Source organism: Trichoplusia ni, chromosome 15 (genome assembly GCF_003590095.1).
Source record: "Trichoplusia ni isolate ovarian cell line Hi5 chromosome 15, tn1, whole genome shotgun sequence".
Lineage (NCBI taxonomy): Eukaryota > Metazoa > Arthropoda > Insecta > Lepidoptera > Noctuidae > Trichoplusia > Trichoplusia ni.
The window spans coordinates 4917035-4939992 of record NC_039492.1 but is presented as its reverse complement, the minus strand read 5'-3'; the positions used below and the strand labels follow the sequence as shown (position 1 = coordinate 4939992).

Genomic DNA, 22958 nt, shown 5'->3' with positions numbered 1-22958 from the left:
CAAACGTGTTAAATACAAGACGACTCACGGCCGCTTTCTATATTCGATCCCGAATCTAAGATTCCGATCAATCCAGATTTTTCTCAATCCCTCGATTGAGCTTGAATCTGCATTTCTTTAATCGATCTCGTCTCGAAATCCATCGAAAAAAAACGGATAGATCGCCCTGCTAAACGTTTTATTTTACGCATGTGCAGAAAAAGTACTTCAGCGATTATTAATGAGTAAAATGGTGGCTATTGTCTTAAAGCTTATCTATTTTATGTATAATCACTAGAAATTGCACAAAATACAAAAATAAAAGATTGGGAAGTCGTAGCGGTAAATACTATAATTCTACCTGAAGATTAGAGAAAGCATAAAAGACAATAAAAGTTTATTGATGAGCAACGGAACGTCAGTCAATCGAAAAGTTGTCAGTCAGTTTGACTTTAACATAATATATTTTAAAATCACAAATTTATTTGTTGTTCGTTTTCCGATGTCTCAGCTATAGAATAGAATACAGCGGTAATATTCGAGCGCATTCAGAATAAGTTCACGCGCCATCTGTACAAGAAACTGTATGGGGTGAATCCGTTCTACCTACTCATGGATCCCACTCTGTTTGTTCTGGGCATGGTTGGCAATAATCAACTGTATATGAGACGGGAGTTTGCACTGGTCGTCTACTTGGTGAAGGTGCTTCGTGGAGTGGAGAATCACCCGGAAGTATTGCAGTGCTTGAGTGGCGGAGTGGGCGGCGAAGCCCGCACCTACTGGTGGTTCCTACCGCGAGAACAAATTTGCTCTCCACGCCACCAATTTCTTCAAAATCAGACTGACGTGTTTTTAATAATGTAATGTGTTGCAATTTTTGTTTAGTTTAAGTTCTTTGCTGTCGCATTAGGGTAAACCCTGTAATGATACTTCATGATTTTAAATAAATAAATCAAAACGAGAATATTATAATCGTTATCTATTCATTCCAGTATTACAGATATTGGTAAAAGTGTACTTAGTACACAAAAACTATAATACCGAAACCAAAAAAGTTTAAGCGTCAGCTTATGCTTAGCAATCCAAAAGAATTACTGAGCGCTGGTCTTCAGCTTAAATCCTTGACTCCCGTTTACAAGTAAAGTACAGAACAACCACTCGATACCTACATCACAATCACAATTACAAATTTTAAGGACAGAGTTTGTTCTACTTCGCTGTCACTACTATCCCAGTCCGATAGCTGAGCTAATACTTCAAGATCGCTATCACTATCACTTGAAAATATTTCCATTTTAACAGATTTCTCATTACAATCCGTAAAAAATTGGGGATCGCAATTATAGATCAAAAACGTCAAAAATCGATTTGTCAAAACCAGAGATCGGTTATAGAAAACGCATAACTGTCACTTTCATACAAATACCAATCTAAAATCTCGATCCGCCCTCCCAAAGATAGATTGAAGAAAAAGATCGAGAAAACGATCCATGGATCGGTTATAGAAACACTAAAAGTTGTAAATGGATTCAAATGTCAATCTCGATCCGTAAATTAGGGATTGAGATCGAATATAGAAAGCGGCCGTCAGTCAGTGACTCGACCGGTACGTAGGTGACATAGCTAACAATTAAAAGTAACAGTCGATAAAACAGTGTCGCACATAGTACATGCACTATACACTAGGTGTCGCTAGGTAAACTATTTTAATTTCACCAACCATGTGGTAATTCACAATCTGTGGCACGGTTTCGCGACAGACAGCTGCCAATGTGCACGTCACATTCGATTTCAATTGATAATTTTCTCGTATGCCTATAAAAGATTCATTCATCTTTAATTTATAGGTAGTGTCGGATGCATTGCATGGCAGCTTGCGGGAGCTTGTATCAATTTTAAAGTATAGAATCGCGTGTGATATTGTTTATATTTTTTTCTTGTAAAATTCCTGAAATATTATTGGATTCAAGTGACATTGACATGTGGACAGGCGGGAGATTTAAGTAAAGTAACGTAGTCTCGATTTCCGTGGCGGATGGTAGTCACGTCAGTGGTTTGCAGAAGTTATGTTCAGTGAAAGTAAACCGTGCAATGCGGTTGTGCAGGTTTGGTGACGTTGTTATTGCCAATACATGTTCATGCCCTTGCGCGGTTGGCAACATCCCATATACGAGATCAATTCCGCTTTGTTTACTTCCGCAATATCAAAGTTAAGACTGTTTGTGTTTTACTACATAAAAGGAAAGGTGAGTCAGTTATTCATTTATTTGGATAACATATTTTAATATTTTAGCAATTAGTACTGAAACATAAAAATGTAGTTTTTTTCTAATTTCGAGCGTTCGCTTAGAAACAAAATAAGCGTGTTTCGTAAATCAATTAATGTAAATAATATTTAACGACACGCGAGCAACGACAATATTATCTCAACACAATTAAATCAATTATTTAAATTGAAGAAGTTATTACCAATAATTAAAGTTTACATTAACTTATACCAAAATACCTACTTCTAATTACTGATCGACTATAAAATATCAGTAATAAAAATATTTTCCATGCGAGCATCAAACCCGGGACTATGCGTAAATCACAGCTTGCTGGATCACTTAACCCCGTGTGCGACATTGAATGGACGAGTTTGTATTTTTGCTTTTTATTAAAAAGTCGTTTGTTTCTCTTGACGTTTTTATTTTAAAAACAAGTTTAATGTAGGTACAGGGTGTTGTAGTTTTCGAACCCGCTCTACCTATACTCCATTAAGTACTTAATGTGTCTTTATAATGTTTTTTGTCTAAATACTCAGTTATAAATGAAACATGAATAAAAACTGAGGCAAAACATTTAATAACGATTACCAAAGCGAAGTTTGTTTATTTATACTGTGTTTGTGTAAAAAGTCACACCCATTTTTGTTAAGTTACCAAATGCAGTAGATATAAATGATAGAGTTATTCTTTTAAAAGGTCGCGAAAAAAATCTTACCCTATATCAAATTGTCAGAAGTAGTTCTAGCAGTGGTAAAACGGGCTTAGAGATCGTTTTTGAGATACTTTTTTTGTCAAGGGTGGCGCTATTAGTCCTCCCGTACAAACGGGACTTTCAAATAAATACTTACTTCATAACTTTCCTAACAATTACAATACACAAAGACTCTGTTTTTAATGCTAATGTTTATCCACGTAAATAAGCATTAATAGTGAAAAAACATGGCGGTTATAATTCAGTCGAATTTAGAAATACCTTTTCAAAAGAATATGGTGTAGTTTGTATAATATGGTATTTTTGGTTCAATATGTCCTTGGCAATGTCAAGGTCGACTAATACAGAAGTGAAAGTTAATTATGAGTGATAGTGAGAGTTTTATTGTTTACCAAGTTGCTCACCTTGTTAAAGTACCTTAAGTTGCCAATGGTCGCCGTTATCGAAAACGATAAGGAGGACTATATATATATATATATACGTATGTATGAAGACGCGCGAAAATAATCATAGACAAAACTGTTTTATACCTTTTTTACCCGGGGAAATCCTCAATAATCCTCACTTTCTTCGCCCTGGGCAAGGCGGACAAGTATACCGGACTACCCTGGCTTAAACCACCGGAGGTCTGTCTAGTACAAACTAGAAATGTACGACGAGTCAAGTAAAAGAAACAAAACAGTTAAGTCCTGAATGACCGATCACCTTAAAAGACTCTAGAAAATAATATATAAGTAATCTGTACAAATATATGTAAGAGGAAATGGTTAATATTCTTTTTTTCTTTCTTTAAAATAAGATCATTTTTAAATATTCACGTCAACGTGCAATTCCAATAGCTACTATTACAAATAAAATCAGACGCTCTGTTAATCAACAGTACTACCATCATTTGTGACTAAAATGGTAGCATACTGTATAAACGGCCTAAATCGTGACGTAAACGAAAACTATAACAGGTACAATGCTTTAAACACATCTGATTGAAAAAAGTGTAGCCTAGCTCAACATAAACTTTCTTGGTCGACAACATCTAATGTACAGCGTAATATTTATGAAACGAAAATGTAAACTTCCCATTTCGCGATATTATGTTTGTAGGTAACTAACGTACAATGAGTAAAGAATATGCGTTTCTTAATTACTGAATTCATTTATTCGTTTTATCTGAAATTGCGACGTAGTTGAAATCATTTTTAATTGTATATTTTTGTGGAGATTAACAGTGAATAGGTACATAACTTCGAACTAAAAACGAAAGTTCGACTCGCGATCCCGCCGCGTCTGCTCATGATTAAGGACTCCGGTTGGGTCTGAAACTAGTCGGATTACCCCGATAAATACGCGTGAGTAAACCGTTACATCATTTAATAAGGTACATAACTGTAAAGTTTTCTTTTAATGCTTCAACTGGTTAAATATTGGCTTTATCATAAGCCTCGATTTCCTTTTTACGGTGGAACATTCAATCTAAAAGGTAATTGTGCATGTGACTTGAACTTATGTGAAAATCTCGCGACACAAGGTATAAATTCCTGAGGGCTTGAAGCGTTTTCTTCAACTAGATAAAAATATCATATGCTGGAGCCGTAAGTGACCCAAAGTTGGGCATGATATCCTTTTGGAAAAAAGCGAAAGAAGCATGGTGTATATTGTTTCTTGATTTGTCATAACAAAAAACTTTGCATCTTGTTAATAGTTATCTCTAAAGTCAGCTAAATTCATCGCTTTATTCACCTTGAATCGACATATTTGTGTTTTAAAATAGCGATTTTGAATCTAATTAAAGACGTCTTAGTGTCAACACAGTTCTGGCCAAAACATTTTAGTACAAATTTGTTGTGTTCGAGTATATTGCCGATTGTAAACAGGAAAAATTTCCCGTGTATTCTATTGTTTTTTTTCGTACTTATTATTATGTCGGGACATTTCAACCGTTTTCATCCATCGCGGTTAGTGTCGCCAGATCAAGTCAATGAGAGTGTCACATACAAATGACTTCCACAAAGAGGCCTCACGCAACAGCTAAAATCAGACCTCTATGGCATTGGGACATGCCACATAGCCCACATAATATGATAGTGGTTAAAGACAATAAATCAATATATAAAACAAGCACTTACCTATAAGTAGATATAACACGAATATTGGCCTCATACGGGAAATTGGACTCTCTGCATGTCCTGTAATGTTAGTTGACGTCGATATCATTTTTTTTTTGTAAAAGCAGTGGAATCCTCATTTACACCCACATCCTTGGGGGATAAAGACAAGTGGGCAGTGTCAGACTATCACTGAATAACCTGAACCGCCTTGCAACGTCTTCCGCGTTTTGGCCGTTGCGTGGTAATGCGTAGCAATTTATCTCGAACGTCTTTTAAGAGCTTACCACCAACACCTAAATTATAGCTGTTGCAGTTTTGTGTGAGAGACAGACAGACTCTGTGCCGTGTATCGCGCTGTCTTGCTTCCAACAATAACATCATCCTCACTTGAGTCATTTTTGTTTTTTCTATTCTTTTCCAATTGTTTGAACGACTTTTAAAGGTCACGCTGGGACGTAAAACTACACGAGATCAATGAATGCTTGACACAATGAATTTAGAATGCTACGCACTATATGTCTTTAAGTTATAAATAATTTTGAAGTACCTCTTTCTTTTAAAGATATAATGCCAAGTTTTCCCACGCATCAATAGTAGTTAAATAATTGTCGAGATTTGGTTTGCAAGAGATTTCATGCTAAGAAAGTACTACATTATTATGGAATAAATAAGAAACGAAATTCTTGAATTAATTGTCGCTTTTTAAGGAAATTCCAACTCACAAAATTAGAATACATTTAGCAGCATTACGAGAACGATTTGCGTGACCTGTTTCGATGGATATTTCCATTATAATAATGGATTCTCAAGGAATTTTTCAAAGTTACATAGCAGGAAACCATGGAAAGCTAAAGGCATGTTATTGAAAACCTAAAGTAAAACTCAAACATATTTCTGGACCAGCAGAGATTTCGTTGTCAAAATTTTTATGTACCCTAGTCGCGGTGGCCTTGCCTTCTATGCATGGATTCGTATTCAAGAGGTCCGATCTCAATGCAGACAAAGTAACAATGTGGCTTTTATAAAGATTCATTTACTTTCTTAATTATTCTATGGCACTGAAATCTGATCACAGAATATGAAATTGAACTCCTGGAGTCCGAATAGTATTTGTAATTGCCAAACCGCAAATAAGCTAGCGTCAAGCTTTTCCTACCATGCAAACCCCTGACTCCAGCAGTACCCATTTATAAGCTGGTTGTTTTTATAATTACCTACACAAAATAAAAAACCCGCCACTCTGTCACGATCATTATTAACTTGCATAAGATCCCTACGATTCCGTTCTGAGCAAAAATCATCATGAAATTACTATGAGAAACAACCGCACTATAGAACTTCACAAAAACTACAATAAGTGCAAAAAAATATTTGACGTATAACAATTTATGGCATACTGTTTGATACGTGCGTCACACTTGTGCAATCTTGTCACTCGTCACTCAGTTAAAAAACAAATTGTGCTGCGAAGACGATAATTATTAACGAGGCAGATTTTCTTAATGTGTATTAAGGGCAGTGCTTTGTAAACCTAAATAATATAATATCTTCAAGGTTATGATAGGTTTTCATGGGATAACAATTGACCGAATCTAAGTAGCTAGCGACTGTATCATACAGTCTCTTCATAAAGAAAGACCTCAATTGCGAAGGAGTTTCTATAAACTCCTATCCAGAGTAAGGATGCCTTTACATCAAAATCAGCTCTTATCTTACGTAACCTGTTTCTTAGTTAATATTGATAGCATTGCAAAGTTTATTCAGATTGCATCATACAACGTCACAGCCACTTACGCTTATTCTCTTTATATCTGTTTATGCCAAACTGTAATGAAATTATGCTGGTCACATCTGCCGGATGCCGAATGAGTTTTGGGCTAAGGCAACACATTTGATACTTAATAATGAAAAGAGAGTGACAGTCTCAGACGGAGATGCTGGGTTCGAATCCTGCTCTCAAAACTCTTCCTAGACCATATACTAGGTCTCTTGGTCTGTGGGTCTGTATTCAAATCTTGCAAGAGTAATTTGATACACTTTTCTTTTGCGGATTGAGCTAGAATTTTAGCAGCATATGTACGAGACGATACAATATTATGACAGGACAGAGCTGATCCGATGCCGGAGATGGAAGCCAGCCATAGAATCTATTCTAAAAACACCAACGTGACAAAATTCCATTGAATGATATTTTTGAGTACTTTGATACCAAAGCCAAATCACCAGGCTTTTTTTTAATATTACCTGCTTAAGATTCCTTTATCTTTTGCCGCAGGTACTTAAATCAAGATGACACCGTCATTCACGATGAGTGAAGGCGGTTTCGGAGTGGGCGACTACGTGGTGTTCGGAGTTCTCTGTGCAGCATCCTGCGCTGGTGGAGTGTGGTACAGTGCTATCGGCTCCAGATCAAAAGCAGTAGTGGATATCAAGGATTATCTGCTCGGCGGGAGATCGATGTCGACCTTTCCCGTTGCCATGTCTCTGATAGCCAGGTAAGATTAATGTATAGACATGTTTTGTGTACATAATTGGCACCGTAGCAACATGTTTCGTCTCGCGAGCAGGGGATTGCTTGAATATTCCTCGCACATGTAATAAAGGCACAATGTACGAAAGGTAGAATAAATAAGTTTGTTAGTTTGGGATGTCGTGATTTTTAACTGCCTCTTATTCAATTGTTTAGCACTTTTGTGACAAACACCTCATGTAGAGGATTTCTGGAGGCTCACCGATCCGTTTTAAAGTAGATAATATTATTGCCTGTCTAAAATAAAGATTCTTCTTTTCGCCATGTTTTCCGCTGTGACACTTCCACAACCATGATAGTATTACTTTAGGAAGTGGTACTCTCAGTTAAAAAGTCTCCTATGTGGAAAAATATAAAAGTTAAGTAATCAATGATTGGAGTAACTCATTTTCATAAATCGCTTTGCTTGCTTCACGAGCCGGAAATAAAACTGGTCATAAAATTGCACTGGCCTGTGTCGTGTTGGTACTTAGATAGTTGTTTGACACAATTTTATGTTAGGAATACGTATCTGCCTGTGTTACACAGATTACTCGTTGGCACTACTATTGTAGATTGAGGCATGTTTAAAATGATGTAGAGTTTTTGTGGATGCGGTTGCCTGCGGGCCCGCCCGCTACGGATCGAAAATGATCCCACGAGACCATAAAACTATGTTAAATGATGTATCGGTTTACTCACGCGTATTTATCGGGGTAGCCCGACTAGTTTCGGACCCAACCAGAGTCCTTAATCATGAGCAGACGCGGCGGGATCGCGAGTCGAAATAAGCGTGAGTAAACCGTTACATATTTAACTAGCTGTTGCCCGCGACTTCGTCCCCGTGGGTAGAAGATATAAGTAATGATTTACAACTGCCCTGTTTTTTTCACATTTTCCATTGTATCTTCACTCCTATTAGTCGCAGCGTGATAGTTTATAGCCTAAAGCCGTCCTCGATGAATGGTCTATCCAACACAAAAAGATTTTTTCAATTTGGACCAGTAGTTCCTGAGATAAGCGCGTTCAAACAAACAAACTCTTCAGCTTTATATATTAGTATAAGTATATATAGATAATGAATTATTCTCACGACAGTTACTATCAAAATAAAACTATGTGTTAATCATGGTTATAAACTATTTGTGTACCAAGTTTCGTCAAAATCAGTACTATGTTTTTTGCGTGACTGAGGAACAAATATCCAAACATCCTTGCATACAAACTTTCGCGTTTATAATATTCGTAGGATAGAAGAAATTAGGATTACATAAACTGGTATTCTTGTGACCATGGCCAGAGTAACAAGGTCATGATAAATGTCCGTTAGCGTTAATTCCCGTCTACGTAGTTTAATAGAAATCATTCCGAAAAGGTGTTATAACTCTTCAATGGTTTTTTATCTCGGCACATCGATAATTGTCTGAGGCCAAAACTATAGGTTTTTGTAGATTTGGCCGCATGAGTGTGTGGCCATTTCACTTTATACAGTAATTGGGCACAAATCCAAATTAGTCAGCTCTGCCTAATAATAACTAATGTATTTTTAATTGTCATTGAAAGATTCATAGTTATGCTTCCCGAAAAGAAAGCTTTTTGGTTAAAAGAAATTTGGTATTTTTTTTGGCTAGAAATTAGTAGTTACCTCTACCTATTTATGTTCGAAAAGATTCTTAACTCTGTACAAGTACTTGTAGCCACAGGTAGCAGATACCGAAAATATAATGACGGTAGTGGTAGTACTGCAGGGTAAATTATCGATAATGTTTTGTTTTTTTTTAGTGTCGTTTAGTAGAGTAGTTAGTAGAACATTTACTTAGAATATAAACTTTCAAATTCATTGTCAAGAATATCAGTTTTGCATTACCTTCCCCATTGTTTTCAAATTCCTATTTTATTTCTATCCACGGATCGAAAGTAAAAGAGATACCGAAATTTTAAACATTAATTTTTAATTACTTCTCTCATAGTTTACCTACGCATATTTATCGGAATAGCCTGACTAGTTTCGGACCTAACCGGACTTCTGAATCGTGAGCTAAATCGATATCAAATATTTTTTTAATTAATTTATCGACAGTATGTATACTCATGGTTATTATGTATTAATCCTGATTAAAAACTAGTGTTCTAAGTTTCGTCTTAATCTGTCAGTGTTTTTTGCGTCAAAGAGTAACAAACATCGGTAGAAGCATCAGTTGCCAATTTATCATCGAAACAATTCCAAAACATATTGTTTCCACCTCATAAGTTTCAATATACAATACACACCAAAACATAGAAATGCGGAACATATCAATTTAGAAAAAAAAAACACCTAGAACCTAGCAATAATTTAATGCACCAAGTACTATCGCCAATGTCATTTACGTTCTTCCTTTGTTTCTCACATAATTATTAATGGTTCCTCACATACATGCGCGCCTAGTAACGTTAACTCTTATATAAGTACCAATTATCGTAGTTATCAAAGTACGTTTTACAGGCCTCGTCATCAGTTTTGCATGGTTTCAATGGAAATTGATGGTTTATGACGTTAGCATTTAATAGGTTAACGGTTAACCAATGGTCTGAGAAAAAAATATTATAGCTAAAAATATATTTGCAAAGCAGTTTCTAAGTTTATGAATTTTAAGTACCGCTGATACGTATCAAATGAGAAGTAAGAAAGTAGTATAAAAAAACTGTTGAACTAATTAAAAAATGAATGTCTACTTCAGTGAATGGGGTGTTAGTCCGAAAATAGGCACATGCAGAATTTAGTACACAAAATATGTAATTGGAAGCAGTCCAAAATTTGAATAAAGGTATATTACTTGCATGCCGTCCATGCCGAACTAAGAGTAGAAATATGAGGAATTGTTCTAATTCATAACCTGTATATTGCACCTACTATATTTCAAGCAAATTAATCCGACAAATTAACGAAAGATTGCCAGTATGGATGGATGTTTCTTACTCTTTCACGCAAAATCACTGAACGCATTTGGACGAAAATTTGTCTACAGATTGTAACCTGATTAACACATAGGAAAGTTCTCTTTCCGATTTTATATTCCCTTGAGATCATTTTCGATTTATAGTGCCGGAAGCAACAGCTATTGATTCTAATAGATTCCAAAAGGCTTTATAAATTATGCTAAATCGTCTGATTTTCTTAATTCACTTGTCTTTTGTTTCAGTTACGTATCAGGTGTGACGATATTGGGGACGCCGGCTGAAATATACAACTACGGCACGCAGTACTGGCTGGTGATAATAGGAGTCTCGCTGAGTTGCGCTGTGGTGGCTACCATATACCTACCGGTGTTTTGTACTCTCCGGCTATCCTCGTCTTATGAGGTAAGTCATATGTTTTTGTTAGATTATGGCTTTAATAAACCGTTTAAAGTTAAAGTGAGATCGCGTAATATGCCATTTTTTCGCAACTGCAAAAGTCTTGCTTTCAGAGAAGTTGGTTAGTGACCTGGTATTTTGATTGTTGCGTGTGTTTATGTAAATACAACGCCTAAGAGTTAAATACAGTGTTATTTTATGTCAAAATCGAAAAACCAAAAATGTTTTTGTTTCATAAAGGAAGATTTCCAGGCACTTTTAAAAGGTTACAATAATGACTCTAGGTGCACGGTTCCAAAATGTCATTCTTATGGAGAAGAATCGGCAAGAAACTCCATAAAAAATGAAAATAATGTAGAAGTCTTAATACCAATCATTTTCTAGAATCAGAAGTTATCATTTTAAAATCCTAAATGTTACAGCCCAGCATGTAGGAATGATTATAACAATAAATTTAATGTACAATAAAGATAAATGTTACATTGATATATGAACTACTCGATAAATTGAATTCGATAGTTACTATGTAAACTTAATATAAGAAAATTTCACTTATGAGAAGTTGAATATAATTTTATGTCATGAAAGTTAGATTAGATAATAGTTAAGGATGGATAAAGTAGTATTTATATACGTTTTTATGACGTTGTTCTGTGACGAAATGTTATGAGTAAACTTGCAAATAAATTTAATTCTCTATTTTAAATGTACGGTTTAAATGCTTTACAGCCACTTTTACAATACTTTGCTTGTATCGTTCCTAAATGTCTATTTGTCTTAACATTTACGTTACAGTGACAAGATGGCATTACCCGAGACATTTTTTTTTTTAATATATTTTGTTCCACAACTATACAGATCGCCACTAAAGTGAACCAGTAACCAAAGCTTATATTATGTGTACTAGACAATTTATAATTTCCTATACTTAAATATTTCTAATAAATAAGTGCTTTCTCTATGTCTTTGTCCTCAGCATATGAACATCTTCTACATGATGCTCTTGATAGGTTCCCCTTGCAATCGTGCAAAGTGTATATCATTATTAAAATTAAAAAGCTGAACAGTTTGTTTTTTTGATCCAATCTCAGTTACTATTGGTCCGATTTAATTTCGATAAAACACTTCACTGTTAGACAGCCCATTTATTGAGGTGGGCTAAGGGTAGAAAATGCGTGCACTCCAAAACTACAAATCCGATTATAAAAACATCTGACTTACATCTTGTACCCGGACGAAGTCGCGCTCAACGGCTAGTTATAGATAAATAAGACAGAGAACAAATGGTAGTTCTCATCACACAAACTTTAAAATGACGTTTGTGAATACGTCAGCAAGTCTCGAACTATCGAGAATATAATTGTAATCTATACTTCTATATACTAATATATAAAGATGAAGAGTTTGTTTGTTTGAACGCGCTAATCTCAGGAACTACTGGTCCAAATTGAAAAATTATTTTTGTGTTGAATAGACCATTAATCGAGGAAGGCTTTAGGCTATAAACCATCACGCTGCGACTAATAGGAGCGAAGATACGATGGAAAATGTGAAAAAAAACAGGGCAGGTATAAATCATAACTTATATCTTCTACCCCCGGGACGAAGTCGCGGGCAACAGCTAGTATCACATAAATCAAGAATTACATTTAACTCTTTGGCAATAAAATATGAACAGCCGGACAATCATCTCTTGTTGAAGTAATTTATCTCAGTATGTTCGATCTTATCGTAGTATTAAGTAATCTATCACTGTATGACAACCTGCAATGGACTTTGCTCCCCGCGGACAAAAATACACATGTTCGTACAAGGCTGTGTGTACATGTGAGTTTTTGTTAGTCTACTAAAGATGATTTGCTGATCAGTTTTATTGAATTCGATGAGCGTTTGTCTATTTGTTAAGTTTTTTGTAGTCTCTATGTATAGTCGATCAAAGACGTCTTATGAAATATATGCAACGAATAAAATTTGCCAGTCATGTTGATACCTATAATATGGTATTCAAATGTTGAAATCTTTTTTATTCTTTATTGATTTCATAAACGCTTCGGGAATTTGATTGATTTTAAAAACAAAATAGAAAAATAACGCGATTTGTTGCGTTATGGATAAAAGTCTGTCATAAGACACAACCTGTGGACGCAACACAACGTTATGGAAAGATTTGAGTTCTTGACCGGAGACACCGATAGCTTAGTTCGTAAGACGATTTGAAATCGAAACGAACCTTGACTCAAGTTAAAACTACATCCAGCTGTTGAACAATATACTGGCTGGAATTATTATAAAGGATAAACTGTCTTCCGTAATATACAAGAAAAGCCCACATAATTTGAACAGCCAAGAATTATGGGTTTTCCTAAAACACATGACATTTCCTGGTCGATCAATCGTTTCTACTCACTAGTACTCACATTAACATTATGTTGAAAATACCAAGGAATACTAAAGTTGCAATATCGCAGTGTTCTGTGAATCATAAAATTGTTATGGTGTCCCGTTAGCGTGTTATGTTATTACAATTATCTAGAATGACTGAAGTCCAGACTTTGCATACGTGTATTTTATTAGAAATCACTATTGTAGATAACTAGCTGTTGCCTGCGACTTCGACCGCGTGGTTAGAAGATATAATTTAGGATTTTTAGAACGGAATCCCTCGAAGATGAATAATTTTCCACATTTTCGATTGTATCTTCGCTCCTTTTAATCGCAGCTTGATGGTATATAGCCTAAAACCTTCCTCGGTGAAGGGTCTATACAACACGAGATTTGTTGAATGTTCTTGCCGGTGTATAAAGATGAAATAACTTTTTTTGCGTTGTCTCTCTGAAAAACAATGTGTAGTTAATAAACATACAAGCACATTAAACTACTGAGCCAAACTTAAGGAAATGTTATGGGATCAAATGACAGCTATTACGCGTTAAATGAAAAATAATGAACAAAATCGGTCTATCCACGCCAAAGTTCTAAAGTAACAGACAAAAAAAAAATACAGATGCATTGTAAGCCTCCTTCTATTTGAAGCTGCTTAAAAATATTTTTCTTTATTTCACACAGGCTTTTATTTCAAGTTTGTAGGTAAAAAGATGATGATTTTTTTATAATTAATGAAATGTCTAGAAAATTCAATTTATGTTCCGTGGGCATCAAAAACCCGTTGAGACAATTAGATAGATACTTAGTGTTCTATGCCTTTCACAAATTCGATGAGTTTTTATGTTGCTCGGGGAAAAAGGCTTGACATCTGAAAAATAGCCAAAACGCACTTTGGGGACATTTGCCGTCATAGCATTCCTCAGTTCTTTGTGAGTGTCATTTGTTTATTGACTTTCGTTGACCGTTCTACTGACTTTATAACTGAAGTTTTCATTTGTTTCAGTACCTAGAGCTGAGGTTCAACCGTCATGTCCGGGCAGCCGCCTCGGTGTTGTTCCTTCTAGACGAGGTAAGTTCATTTGCTAATTATTATTATTCTCTTTAAAAAGAATTAAATCATAAATATAATCTTTTAAATTATTATTCATGTTTGCAAAAACATTTTACAAACACTACACGATGTCGTCCTAATAAAAAAAAAGATCGAATAGTGTACCACCTCTATGCTAATTCGTGTTAAATATACCCAAATATGGATAACAAGGATGTTAAAAGTTAAAACAAAACTTGTTAGAAATATACGAAAGTCAAGACTTATCTTTATTTTTAATTTATCTAACAGTTTATTCAGCACCCGGATATCGGTGCACTGAATGATAAAAACTAGAGACTCGAAATGCCAGAGCGATTTAAGAAAATACCGGCGTCATGAAATCTACGCGATTATGATTACCCTTAGATATCGCCGACTATTGAAGTGTTAAAAGATGTTTCTGAGCCTAGACGTAATACCTTTGTAGGCAGATAGACACATATTATCTAAAGCGCCTAGGAATAGACGAATAGATGTTTGCCACCATTTATATGACAAGTTCATGCTCGCGGCTGTATCCGACTGTATTTCAGATGTTTTGCAAATATTGCCTTATTAATCGAGCGTGTCAACCGTTAGCTGTCTGAACAAAATTTGCTGAAAATGCTTCAGAGGTGCGATTGTGAAAGAACAACAGATATGTACACTATTATAAAGACTCTCGTGAAACCGATTCATAATTATTTATTTGACAACTGTCGCGTCAACACATGATTAAAGACTGTTATTTTAGTCTTGCTCCGGTAAGGTCCAAAACTAGTCGTGCGATCACAATAAATACGCGTGAGAATAACTTATTAAATAAATAAATGTACACCACCGTAAAAACTCAACCAATATGATATTATATTACTCTTTTCACATTAAATGAATTCAATTACTATAATTCGTTTTGCCACGGACAATTTGTTTTTTGACTAAAGGAATCGAAGCAATATGGCAGATCGTTTTAAAAAAAAAAATGTCCATGATTTTTTAATTTTTAAACAAAATAATATTTTTTTGAATATTTTATCTTTTTGATCAAAGCTGTTGAAACGTCTGAAAGTGGGGGCTACATAGTGACGTAGATACGATGTCACTTGTCGGTAACGCGTACTGATAAATGACGTCACACGAGATTTCAATTTGTTGAGTCATGTTTATTTGTTTTTTTTAATGCATGAAGCAAGATAGGTTTTTTATGTTAATCAACCGATTTATTTACTTATTATTAAAGGTTATTTTAGGGCAGATTTTTCAATCGCCAGATACCTTTTATCTGACGAATATGTATGACGTTTTGAGTTTTTGTATAGAAAATATGTCAAGCGGCCATATTTATTCCTCAGATAGATGATTGAAAAATCGGCCCTTAGTCAAATATCCCATTACACTTATAATGTTTAAAAATAGTAAAGACACTGTTGACCTTATTTTCAATGTACTATTAATTGTAAATAACGTGTCTAGAAACATTGTACCTACAGTTACATAAATGTAGTTCACAGGTCGCAGTTGTTTGCCATACTTTAGAATGTTACTGAATCAGAATTTCTTATTAGTTGTATGCGTAAGGTCGTTCGCTTCGCCGCAATGGACTTTGCCCACGCCGGTGTACACGAAGAAAATGAACATCAATTGTCCACAGATAGCTAGATCTTAACATACTTATATTCCAGTGGTTTTGATATTTAAACAGTATTCTTGGTATGTCTTTTTTTAATGAAAAAAATAAAAAATGATTTTCCATTTGCGAAAAATCTCACAGGAACGTACAATCGGGAGAAAAATGATCCCTTGTTTATTACTAGTTGTAAACTATCTGTGTACCAAGTTTTGTCTTAATCCGTTCAGTAGTTTTTGCGTTAACGAGGCATAAACATCCATAAATCCAAACATTCGCGTTTAAAACATTAGTAGGAAGTAGGATTTTGAGAAGTGACACAGCAAGTTGTATAAATCTTTTTTTTACTACTAAAATCAAAGGAGTGTAAATTACTAAAAAAACAAATCTCAAGTGACAATTTGTGATACATGTATAATCGTGTGTGTCCTTCTCATTCGCTACTAGCAAGCTTCAAAGAATTGATTCGATACGTTGCCACAGTCTTTAGTTGCGCGTTATAAAAACAAGTTTTTTAATGATTTATGAACATCAGTCGCCCGATAAATAATATTATTTTTCAATAAAGCCTTATTGTTATTTTGCATCTTTTATAAGCGTGGCGTGACATCTATATCTATACTAATATATAAAGCTGAAGAGTTTGTTTGTTTGTTTGTTTGAACGCGCTAATCTCGGGAACCACTGGTTCGATTTGAAAAATTCTTTTTGTATTGAATAGACCATTTATCGAGGAAGGCTATAGGCTATATAACATCACGCTGCGACTAATAGGAGCGAAGATACAATGGAAAATGGGGAAAATTCTAACCACGTGGACGAAGTCGCGGGCAACAGCTAGTTTGGAATATTTGCTCTGTTCAAGTTCTGACGAAAACAAAACCTTAGAAATAATCGCATACATTGTTTATTAAAGACTACTGCTGCTATTGTAAGACTATATTCGAACTCTCCTTTCATTTCTCTCTATCCAGGGACATATTACTTTGGCTTTTATTGAAGGAGTCTAACTCATCTAGTTCTGCCTGTCTCCGCCTCTGTCACCCGGCGTTATTTCACTAAAGTTTAGACGGACCCATGTTTTCAGTAAATAAAGCGATTCATATTGAATTATCTATCACATGTAGGCATTACACTTAGAATAATTGTATGATAATTTTCCAGATTGTGTGCGTTTAATCTGGCGGGTGTCCAGCGATATTAGCCTTAGTGTTAACAGTCAGGCCTTTATTATAGTCTAGTAACAATCCAAGAGTCGAGAAAAAACTACTTAAACCAGCAACAAAAATCGTTTGCATATCTTACGTACAATTTACAAACAAAGTTACGAGTGTATGACGTACTGACCACACATTGCTTTGACTAAGTACGCCGATTGTTTGACGGATCCGTAATCATTTAGACGAAAGCATAACCCGTAGTATTATTGATTTGGCTTGAGAAATACGAAGCTATTCACAATCACCTTTACGTAACAAGTTTCAATGTGATCGCGTAGACAGTAGCAAAGTATTCCATACTTTTAGAATAATGATCAGATATTTCTAAAGTCTATTTTTGCTACAATTTCCGCTAAACATGGTTGGTGTGCTGTACTTTGATCGCGGCAATATAAACATTGTTCAAAGATTACAATGGTCAATTGACCACTTAATGTATGTTGACGTAATGTTTTCATGTTTTCAAATGTTTGTTGTAGATATTCGAGTAACGCTCGGATATTTATGAATTAGTAGAGAAAACCATTATTTTATTAAATAATGCATCCGCCTCACGAAAGTTAGATAGTTAGGAAGATAGATATTAAATTCCGAAAGATCATAAACAATATAATAATTATACAATCGGAGAGTTTGCTTGCGTTTCTTCTTTTCACTAAAGCCCTAATGATTTGCTTGAGAGTGAACGAATCAGACTCCTATCTTTTGGTGTTGGGGATAAACAATTGTTTCGTTCTTTTAATATTTCACTTTTAAGCAATAAATAAAGTCAATAAAGTCTTTTCCTGTGAAAACCAACAACATTGTTCAGAATGTACGTTAATTTAACGAACCGGCTTGCCCGTGTAACCTTTAAACTCAGGAATATTATCAACCTTTGTACCGATGTCTTGATATCTTTATAAACAAGAACAATTGATTGAAACACAAATTAATGAACGCAAACAATGTTTAATTACTCTAATATTATTGAATGCGGAAATAGGGCAAAGTAAAGTTATATTGTCACAATAATAGAATTGTTTTTAATCACGTAGTGACATATTTTGACGATAACATTTTTTTGTTGTTTTGCTAATGAATTATGATGTTTTATGATTAAACATGTATTCTAATGAATTAAAGGTGGTAATTTAGAAAATGAATGAAAATAATGTGTTAAATATTGAGTAACATTTAATTTTCATCTATGTTTTTCTCAGAAGACTTCAAAAGGGTGGACTTTCTCAATTGGTCGGTATTGTTTTATGTTTGTTACCAAAGAACTTCGTACTAGATGAACCGATATTTTTCATCCTTTTTTCTTTTAAATATTTAATCGAGTTTGGCTTTGGAGTTTTTACGTATCGTCAGGTGTATAAAACAATCCGAGAAACACCATGCATCAAAATACTTTTTAGTCGTTTCCAGGAACGCCTAACCGTTCCTGGAAACGATTAAATTGCCTAGGTATTCCAAAATTTGCTTGGAAATTATTCAGCAAAGCGTTTAATATATAACATCCCATACCCATCTTCTAAATTAATAAGTAGTAATATCTAACCCTTGTTTCAGGTACTATTCTTACCGATGGTGGTCTTCGTTCCTGCGTTAGCATTCAATCAATGTAAGTGTGTAGTAATATGTACCTAATTATTCAATTTTCCTTTATTCAGTAGTTTTTTAAGTACAATTTTGTTGCTATAAGATATTAATGCATGCTCATCTAGAATCAAAGCTCATTTAGAAAAGACGTAAAATATCGTGTGAGCGTGATACATTCCTGGCAAATGATACATGAATTTTGTTTAAATTTCTGCACATCGCCGTAATGTATTACAATAGGGTATTTTACAAAAATATATTGTTTAGTCCGTCTTTAAACATATGTATTTCCAAAAAAAATCCATGTAGTACCTACGTATTTTTAATTTTATTCCATTGACAAAAATTGAAGTGATTTAAAATCTCGTGTGACATCACTTACCAGTGACTTTTTTACTAGCAAATGATGTTTTAGCCCCCAATAATAAAAAGTGCTTTTTAATTTCCTTATTTTTTTGAATCATAATAAACTGAAAAATATTTTCGACTCCCGACCACGCCGCGCCAGCATCCCGATAAATACGCGAGATTAAACCGTTGTATCATTTAATAAAAAAATAAAAACTTTTGGAAATCTGTCTGACGGACTAGACAGATTAACATTATTAGATTTAGTGCCGATTTTTCAATCGCCAGATAACTTTTATTCTACGAATATGTTTGACGCTTTGACAGCCTTTGTATAGAAAATATGTCAAACGGCCATATTTATTCCTCAGATAAAAGTTATCTGACGATTGAAAAATCGGGCCTTAGTCAAATACCCTATTCGTACGATGTTTTTAGCTTCGACATATTATTAAGCCTTTAGTTTAGTACAGCTTTATTGAGATATTTTGTTGTTATTTCCAGTGACGGGTTTCAGTGTATTTGCAGTCGCTGGCGCTATGGTTATAATTTGTGGCCTGTATACAGTATTAGTGAGTAGATTTGATATTATTATCTATTTAAGTACGCATATTATATGTATGGCGCTGATTTTTGTACCCAGACGTAGTCAAAATTAAAGTATTCATACGCAAAAAGTTTTTATTTAAATTAGTTTTTTGTCAGGCACTTGCAAAGAACAGAGAAATACGAGTGCAATGCATATTATCGTTATTTTATGGATTAAAAATACCCTTTTTTCTTTATGAATATATCATTATATCAGGAATCGAATAATGTGTTTTCATAAATACAGAATCAGCGCCATTGACGATGTTGTTACAAAATGATGTGAAGTGAAATGAAAGAATAAAATAATTGTTTAAGTTAAGTAACAGATTTGAAGTATATTTACCTAAAGCTATCGTTTTGCAGTTACATCGTTGGAGTTTAAATGCTTGTTATAGACTAAGCTTAGTTTATTGTAGAATATTTTGTTAAGTTGCAAGTTACATCATGTTGTACTGTTCTGTTATGACGGCTAGACCTATATTTTATTATGACTATACTTATGTAATTTTTATAAACTGTTAAAGTATGTAAAAGTGACAGAAGAAGTTATGAGATACTACGGACTATAAAAACCTGTCAAGTCCAGTTGGACTCGCTACATTAAACGTTCTGAACAAATAGGCGAAATAGAACAAATTGGTTGGCTTAACCTAGATTATATGTCTGCCTTTCACGGTTTATGAGATACGGCCTGGTGTTAGACGGACGGGCAGACAATGGGAGCCTAAAAATATAGTTTCGTTTTTACCATTTGGGTACGGAATATTTAAAGCCTTTATTATGCAGATAATATTAACAATATCAATATTATATTAAGATCAAAACTTGTTTTAATGATAAGGCCAATTAGAAATTTTCTTAGTGATTATATATAGTTATTAATTAATATATTGGATCAGTCAAACACGTGCATTATTTATGCCATAAATCAATTTAAACAAGCGCTATATGAAGTGACATGTTATAATGCCTCTCATTGCAACGATATACAAGACAATATTTTCATTGGGACAGTAAAATTATTCTCATAATCTATTGTCTTAGGTATTATGCAATATAAACAAAGCCGGTCCAATGCGAGTCGGGCTCGCGACACTAAAGCTACATATAGGACAGTATTCAATTTTCAAAAGAAAGTGGTCTCTGATCAAATTTATGACCGTTCCACTCGTTGCTTTACTTTAAATTATATTCTTTGATATCTTTCTTTGTCATCATGGCTGTCGTATGGCTCCTGGGATAAACTCTGGTGACAGACTGAAAGACAACGGAGCCTTAGAAATAATCTCCATTTTTACCCTTTTGGAACAAAACTTTAAAAATTATAAACAACTTAATTTTTTCTCGAGAAGCTCGTATCAAGATGTAGGTATCTCAATGGCACGTTTACTCTAAATGCGAAATCGTAACAGATAGAAGTTTGTCACATTTATAAACCTCAATCGGAGACAAAACATCTTCTCCAATGATTACTCATTAAAATAAAAATTAATATATTTTAAAACTTTTCCATACAGGGTGGATTGAAAGCTGTAGTCTGGACGGACTCGGTGCAAACCGGTATCATGTTTATCGGAGTGGTGCTAGTGGCAGCCGCCGGGACCATCGCCGTCGGCGGTGTAAGGGAAGTCCTGGACATTGCTAATGAATCCGGAAGACTGGAACTATCTAAGTAAGTATGTTTTAAAATACAGTTTATTTGGGATAGAAGGCACGTGTTCTGCTGTTGAACATTACTCCGCTGTGGAGTAAAATACTAGAAAAAAGATTTTATATATCTTGAGACATAATGTCTTTGTAATGAGTTTTCCATTATGAATAGTTATCTACTATATTATGAAGAGGAAAAAATTGTTCTTGAAAAGAGTTTAGTAATTTTTCGTCATTTCTAGGACCGTAGCGAGTTTGAGATGTATTCATAGTGCGGAATACCCATTATACGCTTTGTTGCTAGTTTAATCACTAAACCAATCGAAACATAACTATTATTTACTTAGCAGAAATAAATAAATTCTTTATTTCTTTACAATAAGGTAAACTTACAAACAAAATAATAAATCACTGTTTTACAAGAGAACCTTGACATTGTTTTTCTAAATGCACGTGCAATTAAAAGTATCTGTAACGTCTTCATCTTAACGTAGTCTTTCAAAATACTTATAAAATGATTTTAAACTGTTTATTTTCTCGAAAAGGAACGTTTCAAACGTTCTTATGACAGAGTTTCCACAAGACACCGTGCGAATTCTCCCACGTTCATGTCTTTAAAAATCAACGGGTAAACGCAGTATATGTACACGATAATTCCATTTTGTTATTAAATGTACCTGTGTTTTTTTCTATCTATGACGACTTTCACGATTAAAAAAAACATACTGAAGAAATTTCAATAACATTAGCCCCTATCCGTTAAGAAATGTTATACAAGAACTATGTTTTTAACCTATTATTTTCAAAGGTGAATATAAGTTATATAATTTTGTAGTCTGTTGCAACATTTCCGAATATATAAGAATTTTGGTTGGTTCATCATCAGCATCATCCCACAGCCCTTGTCTTTCTACTGCTGGACATAGGCCTCCCCTTTATCGTGTCATTTTCATCGGCTCTATGCCAGCTTCATCTAGACTTGACTTGACACTTTTAACTAATGGTCTACCCATCTGGCTCCCGGATGTACGACGCTTCTTTTGCCTTGTAGGAGCCACCATTCTTTTACCGCCTTAGTCCAATTGCCATCACTTTTAGCCAAGTGGCCTACCCAGCTCCATTTCAGCCTCGTTATTGTGGTACTGACGCGTCGAACTTCGTTCGTTGGTTGGTTGTTAAATAAATATTATTGGCTAGCAAAAAGTCGGTCGCGCGTCGCCGCGAATTTGCAATGCGACGTGCAAACACTTAACGATGGCCGTGCCACGAATTGAGGACAACAGAATTTTAAATATTCATCGTACAATTACATATATAGGTAGATATTGAAATATACGAGTTTGTAGATTAAATATGATACAAGTAGGTATTTTTAATTGACGTCATTTGTCTATTGATTTTTTAAACGTTATTGTTGTTCCCTTTTTATTATAAATATTAAAATGACATACTATTGTCATTTTAATAAATACTTAAGTAAAATATAGAGCAAATTCGTGAACATGAGTTTGAAGAGAATTAACATTTATGTGTTATCAAATCGTTCGTACAATAAACAGAAATCGGTAAA

At 34.5% G+C, this 22958-nt stretch overlaps 1 protein-coding gene across 3 annotated transcripts in view; it reads left to right on the top strand.

Moving 5' to 3' along the window:
• Positions 1-1703: 1703 nt before the first annotated feature.
• Positions 1704-22958, top strand: part of LOC113501054 (sodium-coupled monocarboxylate transporter 1-like) — a 33999-nt gene continuing 12744 nt past the window's right edge. For all 3 annotated transcript variants that reach the window (XM_026882040.1, XM_026882041.1, XM_026882043.1), the window contains exons 1-7: positions 1704-2225; positions 7342-7561; positions 10758-10917; positions 14300-14365; positions 18770-18821; positions 19652-19719; positions 21256-21410. In XM_026882040.1, the coding sequence (XP_026737841.1) occupies positions 7356-7561; positions 10758-10917; positions 14300-14365; positions 18770-18821; positions 19652-19719; positions 21256-21410 (707 nt within the window). In that variant the 5' untranslated portion in view covers positions 1704-2225; positions 7342-7355. The remainder of the gene's footprint in view (positions 2226-7341; positions 7562-10757; positions 10918-14299; positions 14366-18769; positions 18822-19651; positions 19720-21255; positions 21411-22958) is intronic.